Source organism: Hyla sarda, chromosome 3 (genome assembly GCF_029499605.1).
Source record: "Hyla sarda isolate aHylSar1 chromosome 3, aHylSar1.hap1, whole genome shotgun sequence".
NCBI lineage: Eukaryota > Metazoa > Chordata > Amphibia > Anura > Hylidae > Hyla > Hyla sarda.
The window spans coordinates 328,494,683-328,506,861 of NC_079191.1; the positions used below are offsets into that span (position 1 = coordinate 328,494,683).

The 12,179-nt window shown below is 42.9% G+C and overlaps 1 protein-coding gene across 2 annotated transcripts in view; it reads left to right on the forward strand.

Moving 5' to 3' along the window:
• MTRF1L (mitochondrial translation release factor 1 like) overlaps nucleotides 1-12,179 on the forward strand; it is a 61,473-nt gene that overhangs the window by 15,383 nt on the left and 33,911 nt on the right. For both annotated transcript variants that reach the window (XM_056567278.1, XM_056567277.1), the window contains exons 2-6: nucleotides 4,592-4,671; nucleotides 7,213-7,396; nucleotides 7,485-7,648; nucleotides 9,223-9,340; nucleotides 11,810-11,946. In XM_056567278.1, coding sequence (XP_056423253.1) covers nucleotides 4,630-4,671; nucleotides 7,213-7,396; nucleotides 7,485-7,648; nucleotides 9,223-9,340; nucleotides 11,810-11,946 — 645 coding nt within the window. In that variant the 5' untranslated portion in view covers nucleotides 4,592-4,629. The remainder of the gene's footprint in view (nucleotides 1-4,591; nucleotides 4,672-7,212; nucleotides 7,397-7,484; nucleotides 7,649-9,222; nucleotides 9,341-11,809; nucleotides 11,947-12,179) is intronic.

The window sequence follows — 12,179 nt, forward strand, 5'->3', positions numbered from 1 at the left end:
GAGATCAGTGTGTACCCCTTCCCTAATAAAAGTTTGAATCACCCCCCTTTTCCCATAAAAAAAAGTGTAAATAAAAATAAACATGTGGTATCGCCGCGTGCGAAAATGTCCGAACTATAAAAATATATCGTTAATTAAATTGCACGGTCAATGGCGTGCGCGCAAAAAAATTCCAGAGTCCAAAATAGTGTACTTTTTATATAATGAAAAAATAGCGATAAAGTCTGATCAATACAATAATGGTACCGATAAAAACTTCAGAACACGGTGCAGAAAATGAGTCCTCATACCGGCCCATACGCGGAAAAATAAAAAAGTTATAGGGGTTAGAAGATCAGAATTTTTAACATATAAATTTTCCTGCATGTAGTTATGATTTTTTTTCCGAAGTACGACAATATCCAACCTATATAAGTAGGGTATCATTTTAATCGTATGGACCTACAGAATAAAGAGAAGGTGTTATTTTTACCAAAAAATGCACTGTGTAGAAACGGAAGCCCCCAAAATTTACAAAATGAACATCATTTACAATGATTTTTTTTTTTTTTTCGTTTCGCCGTGGATTTTATTGTAAAATGACTAATGTCACTGCAAAGTAGATTTGGTGGTGCAAAAAATAAGCCATAATATGGATTTTTATGTGCAAAATTGAAAGCGTTATGATTTTTAGAAGGTGATGAGGAAAAAAATGAAAATGCAAAAACGGAAAAATGCTGAGTCCTTAAGGGGTTAAGGACTCAGCGTTTTTCCGTTTTTGCATTTTCATTTTTTTCCTCATTACCTTCTAAAAATCATAACGCTTTCAATTTCAAATATGATGGCTTATTTTTTGCGCCATCAATTTTTTTGTGCCATCAATTTTACATGTTACAATGTGCTACTCTACCTGGGGAACACTTGCGGTAAAGTTTAATTTATTAAATAACACAGATTTACATGCAAATGAGCTCATATTTTACTTCCCATTATAGTCTATGGGCATTCCATTTTTTCATTCTGCAGAAAACATTAATAATTCCTTTTAATCTGAATATTAAACAACGTCACTGAGTTTGGAGAGTATGCCTGATAAAGATTTATTAGATATATCAAATAGTTGTGTCTCTAATTCTAATATTACATTTCTGTTATTCTCTATAGGTATTCCACTTCCCTGTTAAAGGACAACTGCAGCAGTATGACACTTATCCCCTGTCCACAGGATAGTGGATAAGTGTTTGATTGTGGGGGGTCCGACCGCTGGGACCCCCCGCTATCTCCCTAACGGGACGCCATGGCGCGTAATGTCGACCTAGAGGTCGACGGTGACACACCGTCTCCTCGCCGTCCCCATACAGTTCTATGGGGGAGACGGGGAGGCACGAACGCTGCCTCCCCGCCTCTCCCATAGAGATGTAGGGAGGAGGCATGCCGGCTGCAACGTCATGCTGCGGCCGGCACACCCCCTGCATGGGACAGCCGTGGCCCCATACAGGATATCACTGGGGGTCCCAGCGGTCAGACCCCCCGCGATCAAACACTTATCCTCTATCCTGTGGATAGGGGATAAGTGTTAATCACGCTGCATTCCTGTCATTCCTTTTCGTATGTCCCTTCCACAAGCATTGCCAGCCGGGGTCAAAGGAGGAAATGTCAGTGTGAACAAGGCCATACTGTTCACCCTACCTACTTTGGGTCTACAGGGAGACTCTGTTGTCTTCATTTCTCCCCATTAACCCCTTAAACCAGGCTATTTTTCATTTTTGCACTTTAGTTTTTTCCTCTCCACCTTCTAAAAATCATAACATTTTCACATGTTTTGCACCTACAGACCCATATGAGGGCTTGTGTTTTGAGTCACCAATTTTACTTTGTAATGACGACAATCCTTTCACCACAAACTCTACAGCCCCCTAAAAATATTTGTGGGGCAAAATTTAAAGAAAAAAAAGCCATTTTGCAACTTTTGAGGGCTTCCAATTCTACGCAGTGCACTTTTCGGTAAAAATTACACCTTATGTTTATTCTGTAGATCCATACGGTTACAAGGATACCTAATTTATATACCGTATATACTCGAGTATAAGCCGAGTTTTTCAGCACGATTTTTCGTGCTGAAAACACCCCCCCTCGGCTTATACTCGAGTGAACTCTCCACCCGCAGTGGTCTTCAACCTGCGGACCTCCAGAGGTTTCAAAACTACAACTCCGGAGTTTTGAAACCTCCGGAGGTCCGCAGGTTGAAGACCACTGCGGCCTTCGACATCATCCAGCCCCCTCTCACCCCCCTTTAGTTCTGTACAGTACTCACCTCCGCTCGGCGCTGGTCCTGTGCTGCAGGACTGTCCGGAGAGGAGGTGGTCCGGTGGGATAGTGGTTCCGGGCTGCTATCTTCACCGTGGAGGCCTCTTCTAAGCGCTTCGGGCCCGGCCTCAGAATAGTCACGTTTCCTTGACAACGACGCAGAGGTACGTTCATTGCCAACGTACTTCTGCGTCATTGTCAAGGCAACGCCTCTATTCCGGGCCGGAAGCGCGGAGAAGAGGCGCCCCCGGTGAAGATAGCAGCCCGGAACCACTATCCCACCAGACCACCTCCTCTCCGGACAGCCCTGCAGGACCGGACCAGCGCCGAGCGGAGGTGAGTACTGTACAGAACTAACGGGGGGTGAGAGGGGGCTGGATGATGTCGAAGGCCGCAGTGGTCTTCAACCTGCGGACCTCCGGAGGTTTCAAAACTACAACTCCCAGCAAGCCCGGAGCAACTCCCAGCGATGGCTGCCCCGGCTTGCTGGGAGTTGTAGTTTTGAAACCTCTGGAGGTCCGCAGGTTGAAGACCACTGAGGGCGGATGATGAGAAGAGGATGATGAAGGGGGGGGGGGGTGTGGGATGATGAAGGGGGGGTGTGTGGGATGATGACAAGGGGATGATGAAGGGGGGGATGATGACAAGGGGATGACTAAGGGGGGTGGGGATGATGACAAGGGGATGATGAAGGGGGGATGTGTGGGATGATGACAAGGGGATGATGAAGGGGGGATGTGTGGGATGATGACAAGGGGATGATGACAGGTGATGATGATGAGGGTCTGGATGATGACAGGCGGTGATGATGATGATGTTAATGACGGGTCTGGATGATGACAGGGGGGGGGGGATGATGTATTTCCCACCCTAGGCTTATACTCGAGTCAATAACTTTTCCTGGGAGTTTGAGTTGAAATTAGGGGTCTCGGCTTATACTCGGGTCGGCTTATACTCGAGTATATACGGTAGGTTTTATATTATTTTACTACCTAAAAATAATTATAACTACATGCACCAAAATTGGTATGTTTAAAATTGTCATCTTCTGACCCCTATAACTTTATTTTCCTGTATACAAGGATGTGTGAGGGCTCATTTTTTTGCACTGTGATCTGAAGTTTTAATCTGAACCATTTTGGTTTTGATGGGGCTTCTTGATCGCTTTTTATAAATCTTATGTAAACGCTATTTACCGTGTGGTTTAATTAACATTATATTTTTATAGTTCAGACATGTGCGCACGCAGCGAAACCACATATGTTTATTACATTTTTAATATGGAATTTGGGAAATAGGGGGGTGATTCAAACTTTTAATATGAAAGGGGTTAAAGAGGATATCCAGGAAAAAAATTTTATTTTTATATATCAACTGGCTCCAGAAATCAAACAGATTTGTAAATTACTTCTGTAAAAAAAAATCTTAATCCTTTCAGTACTTATGAGCTGCTGAAGTTGAGTTGTTCTTTTCTGTCTAAGTGCACTCTGGTGACACGTATCTCGGGAACTGTCCAGAGTAGAAGCAAATCCCCATAGAAAACCTCTTCTACTCTCTTCAATTCCAGAGACAAGCAGAGATGTCAGCAGAGAGCACTGTTGCCAGACAGAAAAGCAGCTGATAATTTTTGTAAGGATTAATATTTTTTAATAGAAGTTATTTACAAATCTGTTTAACTTTCTGGAGCCCGTTGATGTGTATATATAAAAAAAAAAAAAATTTTTTCCTGGAATACCCTTTTTATTGTTTTTTATTTATTTTCTTTACTTTTATTCACCTTTTATTTTTTATTTTTATTTTTTTGTTACACTATTTTAGTCCTTGTAGGGGACTTTTAGGAGGAATCATTCTTAGAACTACATTGATATGTGTGCTCTGCGCTTGATTGATAAAGCCTGGTCAACCCCACTGGACCACAAGGGGCTGGTTAAAGGTCCCTTCAGACACCGCTGTCAGCTTTGACAGCTGCAATCTAAAGGGTTAATAGCCGCCCGCGGCGATCGCCGTATGTCGGCTATTAACGGTGGTCCCCCAGCTACAGGAATCAGCTGGGGACCAGACAGTATGGCGTGGGCTCATCTCAGGAGCCCACGCCATACACGGTATGCCATCTCAGGACGAGCCAGCTCATCCTTAGACAGCAGCCGGTTAAAGGTAAAGATTGAAAATAAATCTCCTCCTAAAACCTGTGTGTTGTCCCCTTAGTGGCAGCAGCTGTCCCTCTGAGACACAAAGTCCATTACTGTACTTCATGATATTATTTCTCTTTACTTATTCTTCCTCTGCTTTCACTTATTTTTTCCAGAGGAAAATGAAGACTTAAAATCTCTGGCAGCGGCAGACATGGCTTCCTGTGAGGAGGAGATAACCAATCTGAAATACCAGGTATATTATTCCTAGAAATGTTTCTTTTTTTTTAGAACACTGAGATAGATTTTACAAAAAATAGTTGGTTACTTTATTCCACAATTTTTCTATAACTTTTGGGGTGCTTTTTATCCTCTAAATCCTGCCCCAGACATTGTCCGGAGAAAAACATTTAAAAAACATAAAATAAATTAAAGGGGTATTCCATGAAAAAACTTTTTTTTTCCATATCAACTGGCTCCAGAAAGTTAAACAGATTTGTAAATTACTTCTATTAAAAAATATTAATCCTTCCAGTACTTATCAGCTGCTGTAGTTGAGTTGTTCTTTTCTGTCTGACAACAGTGCTCTCTGCTGACACCTCTGTCTGTCTCTGGAACTGTCCAGATTAGCAGCAAATCCCCATAGTAAACCTCTCCTACTCTGGACTGTTCATAAGAGAGCAGTGTTGTCAGACAGAAAATAACTCAACCTCAGCAGCTGATAAGTACTGGAAGGATTAAGATTTTTGAGTTCTTCAGACCTAGTCCTTTTCCTTTTATTTTTTTTCTATTATAGGACCTGGTGGGCCTATTTTTGATGGTGCAAGGCCCAGTCCCTGTTCCCAGTCGTTTTTTCTCTGCCAAATCTGATTTCCTTTTTGCAGACGGGGCTGGAACAGCGTCTGGCACTCAGTTCTCTCAAGGGACAGGTACCGGCTCTTTCCATCCTTTTCCAACGTCCCTTGGCATCGGACTCTTGCGCCCGCATTTTTCTGCTGGGGGTGGCCCATACGGCTCCTCCGTCCTGGGACCTGAATCTCGTGCTAAACTCTTTGCAAGGGGCAACGTCCGGGCCTCTCCGGGAAGTCGGCCGCCGCACCATGCTGGGGTCGGCACGCCCCCTTCCAGCTGACTGCCGGGGCCCCGTTCAGGAGAGTGCGGGTTGTCCCAGTGGTTGGACCCCGGCAATCTAACTTATCCCCTATAGGGAATAAGTTCTCTTTCACTACAGAACTCCTTTAATATGCCAATAGGTTCTAGGATTGGATGGGTATATCACTTTATGGGCCCTAAAATGTAAAAAAGTCTTTCATAGAACTATATGGATGGGGCATGGCATCCTCCACTTCCGGCGAGGTTTGTGACGCGCTCCTCTTCTACAGCACAGGGGTTCCATACAGACTATCGCGGGGGGCCACAGCGCTCGGACACCTACCCCAACCCCCCCCCCCCCCCCTTTGGATAGGGGATAAGTATAGGTGGATACATGAGATTTCTCCTTTAACTTAGTTTGGGTAACTTCTCTGGAAAATATATATAACTAATATCTTGTAAATTTTGCAAGTAAGAGTCTTTGAAAACTATAGTTGAACAACGTAATGGTAGAGCATCTATTTCACTATTTTGCCATAGGGCTGGGCTGTATAGCGGTTCATACCGAATACCGAAATTTTTGGGCTGCACGATATAAATTTTGCCCCATACTGCAATACTGGTTGGGCCCCTCCCCCTTGGGAAGGAATTATCAGCCCAGCGCTGCACTGTCCCCACATCGGGGAACTAATCATATGCTACCCGCCAGCGCTGTTCTGCTCCCCCCCCCCCCCCCAATTAATTATCAGCCCAGCGGGGTACTACTCACATATGTCACCCTCAAGCACTGCCCTCCTCCTCTTTGTTGGGAGCCGTCGGCGCTGGAACTCTATACTGTGAACCAGTGGTCTCCAACCTGCGGACCTCCAGATGTTGCAAAACTACAACTCCCAGCATGCCCGGACAGCCAACGGCTGTCCGGGCATGCTGGGAGCTGTAGTTTTGCAACAGCTGGAGGTCCGCAGGTTTGAGACCACTGCTGTACGCTGTATCCCTATGCCCGGGCTGCAAAAGATAAAGAAAATAAACTTTAACTTGCCTACGTCGGCCTCACGCTGGGGACTGGAACGTCGGACAGCGATGTCCCACCCCGGCCAGTGATAGGCTGAGCCCACTGTCATGTAAGAAGCCGGAGTTGTAGTTTTGCAACATCTGGAGGTCCGCATGTTGGAGACCACTGGTGTACAGTATAGAGTTCCAGCGCCGGCGGCTACCAACAAAGAGGAGGAGGGCAGTGCTTGCGGGTGACATATGTGAGTAGTACCCCGCTGGGCTGATAATTAATTGGGGGGGGAGCAGAACAGCGCTGGCGGGTAACATGATTTGGTGGGGGGGAACAGAACAGCGCTCACAGGTAACATGATTTGGTGGTGGGGGGGAGTAGAACAGCGCTGACGGGTAACATGATTTGGGGGGGGGGGAGCAGAAGAGCGCTCACGGGTCACATGATTTGGGGTGGGGGTGAAAGAAATACTGTTATATACCGTGGAACTGCCATTAGTTACAAAAATACCATGATGCACATATTTGGTCGTACCGCCCAGCTCTATTTTGCCACTAATTTTCACTATTATGAATTCTGTATGTACCAAACATCTGTCATCTTATTAGAAAGGTTGTACTGTGTATAAATATATATTTACCAACATTGGCCAATCCTTCAATGCATTGTATGTCATATAACTTTACTGTTTCTATTGTACAGATGGCTTGGCTTTTGATTTCCAAAGAAGAAGCTGATGACTGTAATCTTATATTAGAGCTGACGGCTGGTGTCGGAGGACAGGAGGCAATGCTCTTTACTTCTGAGATGTTTGATATGTACCAGCGTTATGCCAGCTATAAAAACTGGAGCTTTGACATCCTGGAATATTTTCGGAGTGACTTAGGTGAATAATGCAGTATGTGTTTAAAATGACTGTGTTGCCATATTGTCATGTAACACTGTTATAGCAATTAAAATTGTATGTATTTTAGGAGGTGTACGGCATGCGACAGCAAGTGTGAGTGGTTATGATGCTTATAAACACTTGAAATATGAAGGTGGTGTGCATAGGGTTCAGAGAGTACCCAAGACCGAAAAACAAGGTAGAATTCACACAAGCACTATGACTGTTGCTATTCTGCCTCAGCCAAATGAGGTAAGGATTGTGAATTAGCAGCAAAGTTTGAAGTCTGTATCTGTATTGCCTGCTTTTTGTTTAAAGGGAAATTGACAGCCGGTTCACCCGCACTAAATCCATTACACAGGGTTATAATGCAGGTAAACCGGATTACAACGAGGACCAGTTCTGGAGACACCTGTTGTTGTATCAGCCTCCAATACTAATTGCCGACTTTGCACAATTGAGGCAGGACCCAGCTCCATCGCTGAGGCTGGTGATTAGCATCTTGTTGGGCCCGAAAAGCAATTATTGTTACATTGAGACAAAAATACTTAAGGAGGAAAACAAACATCAACAAAAAGGTGATATCACTTGATCTGCCCTTTAAAACATACAAAAAATTGTAACATTCCAGTACTGGGTCAGAATATAGCAGCTGGGGAGAATGTTGCATAAAAAACTAGAGCTCAGTAGCAGCACCAAAAAAAGAAACTGGGGCAAATGTAATACACGTATCCACTATAAGTATAAGCCCTGGGCAGTGCAAGGTTTAAAGTGCCATGTGACAAAAAATAATAATCAAGCAACCTTTAGCCCAGCTACACTATACAGCCCAAAGAGTAGTCACAGGAACAGTAGTAGTGCAGATACTGGGATAGCACTACTCCAACGCGCGTTCCGGAACATGACACCTTTATATATCTAGACACTGTGCCTGCACCTTTGTAGTCAATGGCCGTTGCAAACCTCTCTCCCATCCTGAACGTCAGGCTGAGAGCTGTGCAGAAAAGAATCTGGGCCAGTATTCAGTGTGAAGTTTTTTTTCGAAGTGCAGGATATGCTGGGAGTGTGGCATTGTTATGGTGTTTTTCTCCATTCACTTCTACAGAACATGAAAAAAAACCCAGAAAAAAAGGTTAAGAAAATAAAAAAATTCCATTAAAAAAACATGAAAAAAATCGCACGATCCACATGAGCTAAGAAGTCTTGTATAGTTCCATGTAAGGTATTTGTGAATACTGAGAACAGGGTTGTGACTGTTACATTGAATGCTAAGAGCAAGCAAAAGTGTGAATTGCAAGAAACATACACTGTTAGGGTCGGTTCACACATGCGTATTTTCTGCTGCAGATTTTGCTACCCATTGAAGTCTATGGGCAGTAAAATCTGCTGAAGCAGATGTGCAGCAGAAAATACGCATGTTTAAATGTACCCAGAGTGTAGGGTCACACGTGGCATATTTTGCTGCATATCTGCTGTTGCTTATTTTTCTACCCATTAGAGAAAATGAGTAGCAAAATACGTGGCTAATTTTGCTGACTTCAATGAGTAGGAAAATACACAGCAGCAAAATATGGCATATGTGACCCTACCCTGAAACTTCATTTTAGAAGCTAGAACAGTGTACTCCAAACAGTGCATCTCCAGCTGTTGCACAACTACAACTCCCAACATGCCCGGACAGCCAAAGGCCATGGGAGTTGCAATTTTGCAACAGCTGAAGGCACTCTGGTTGGAAAAAAATAAAATAAAAAATAATATAGGGAGATGTTTCCATAAAAAAAAAAATAATAATAATAATAAAAACGTACTCTTTTTACTACCGGCAGATTCATTTAGTTATTAATCCTAAGGATTTACGTATTGAAACCAAAAGAGCAAGTGGGGCTGGCGGACAACATGTAAACACTACAGACAGCGCAGTAAGGATTGTCCACATACCAACTGGTAGGTGATCTATGTTATACTCCTATTTATTTATTTTTTTATTTTTTTGAGACCCCCTCTATGTTAAACATATATTTATCTAGAATTTTTGGTGGTTTTCCCTACCAAATAAAAAATAAATAAAAAAAAACGATAAATAGAAAGGATTATCTGTCTGTATCAGGTTTTAATTTGTAAATAGAAAAAAAAGAAAACCAGGTGATACTTTCCTTTAACATTGGTGTCCTATTCTAAAGCTGGCCATATGAGATGCTCATTTGACTGACTTTGACTGATCCTCACATTCACATGCACTCTCAGCCGAGCATGCAAGTGCTTTGTATGGGAACAGCTATTTCCCCAAAAACAAAAGTATCAGGCAAGTTGAAATTCAGTAGGCACAATCATTCTTTGACCATGTTCACAAAGCGGAATATCTGCAATTCCACACAAATTCCTTCAGCAAAGCTTGCTGAGCAGAATTGCAGCTGACGTTCAACGGAATTCTGTGTAGACAGAATTCTGTTGAAATTCAAGCCCCACTAAGTTCAATAGGATTCCGCCCGCAATTCTGCAAAATTTAAAGACAGGTCTTTAGGTTTTGCAGAATGCGGACAGCGAAATCCAATTAACCCCTTAGGGACTCAATTTTGCACCTACAGACAAGGGCTTGTTTTTTGCGTCACTGATTGTGCTTTGCATAGACATCACTTATTTTAGAATATAACCTGCGGCGAAACAAAAAATTGTGGGGTGTGAAGGATACCCAATTTATATAGGTTTTATTTTAATACTTATACTAATTTTGGTGCATGTAGTTTATAATTTTTTTTGTTTAAAATTGGCATCTTATGACCCCTATAACTTTTTTATTTTTCTGTGTACAGGGCGGTAGTTATTATCGGTACCATTTTTGTTTTCATGGGACTTTTTTGATCGCTTTTTATTAATATTTTATGGTACATGAAGTGACCAAAAATACACAATTTTGGACTTTGGTATTTTTTTATGTGTACGCCATCGACCGTGTGGTTTAGCTAACCTTATATTTTAATAGTTCGGACATTTACGCACGTGGCGGTACCATATATGATTATTTTTATTCTTTATTACATTATTTTATTTAAAAAAATGGGAAAGGGGGGGTGTTTTAAACTTTTAATAGGAAAGGGGTTAATGAACCTTTATTACACTTTTATTTATTTTCTTTACAATTTTTATTTATTTTTTTTAGCCCCCTTAGGGGTCTACAACAAGCAATCTTCTGATTGCATACACTGTTCAGTGCTCTGTCATTGCAAAGCACTGATCAGTGAAACCGGTGGTCTGCTGCTCTAGCCTGCTGCGCAGGCATGGAGCAGTAGATCGCCGATCGGACAACGGAGAGGCAGGTGAGGTCCCTCCCGTCGTCCGGTAAGCTGATCGGGACATCGCGATTTTGTCGTGATAGTCCCGATCAGCTCCGCTGAGCTGCAGGGATTATTTCACTTTCGTTTTAGACGCCACAATCAACTTTGATCGCGCCGTCTAAAGGGTTAATGCCGGGCATCGGCCCGATTGGCCGTGGGTCCTGGCTGCCCGTAGCAACTGGGACTCACCAGGTTTAACACGTTCTCTGCTGGTGAGAACGATTTAAACCCGATAAATGGGACCAGGCCGTACAGGTACGCCCGAGTCCTTAAGGATCGGGGATGCAGGGCGTATGCATACGCCCTGCGTCCCCAAGAGGTTAAACATAATGGCCTTTAAATTTCGGTGGAATTTTGCATGTGAACATGGCCTTCCCCTGACTTTTACTGTTGGGGGAAAGTCGTGAGACTGCATTAAATATCTGCCAAAATTGGTAGTAGGTTTATCACTTAATGTTTAGCCAGCTTTGATTTTATCACTTCTCTACTGACTCAGCAGAGTTCTGGGGGAGCGCAATCTGGTAACAGCTTTTGATTGCAGCATCTAAGCGGTTAATTGACCTGGTTTGGATTTGGCCCCAATCCTGGCCAGTGGAACAGTCTAATAACATTTTAGGGTATTTTCTTTTTAAATATATCTCGGATTTGATCATCTGATGCTTACTGTGAATGATCTGATTTATGGAACTAGTCAACCCAAACAGAAGAAACGGGGGCATTCACATGCAGATGATCAGGTGCTGGCTTCTTTATTTGTTAGGTGCAATATACATCTGTATCTGACGGGGTTCCAGGGAGAGTGTGGTAATGATAGCTATTTTGTGCCGCTCCCGGCACTTCTTCAGTTGACCTCCGTTTCTTCTTTTTGGGTTGTCATGTTGTGATTACTTTTTTCTCTTCACGGATGGAGCGCCTGCATGACCGGGATTGGGCTTCCGTGTGTACCGAGCTGCATGCAGCCTTATGCTTGTGCACGATTCTCTTTGAAACCAGTGCCAGCGTCTGTTTATTGTTTATGGAACTAGTAATTGTGTAGGGGACCTTTTTTTCATGTATTTTTCTTTCTTTCTTTACACTGCAGGCATAGTTTCTGAATGCCAGCAAGAAAGGTCTCAAATCAAAAACAAGGAGACGGCTATGAAAGTTCTCCGTGCAAAGTTATACAACATGAAGTTAGAAGAGCAGGTTAATAAGAGGCAGAATGTGAGAAAAATCCAGGTAAATGACCAGAAAGGCTTATAAATGGTTTTTAGCATGAAATGATGACAAAGTTGTGGCTAGTGATGTGAATCTGTTAAACAGAATATTGAACTAGAAACTCTACTTACTAAAAATTGGAAAAGCCACACGCCTGCCTGGGCAAATTTTCTAGCACATGGACCAGTTTCAGTAGATGTTGTTCCAAACGAAAAATGGTATTACAGAGACTATCAAGTCATATGGATATTAGG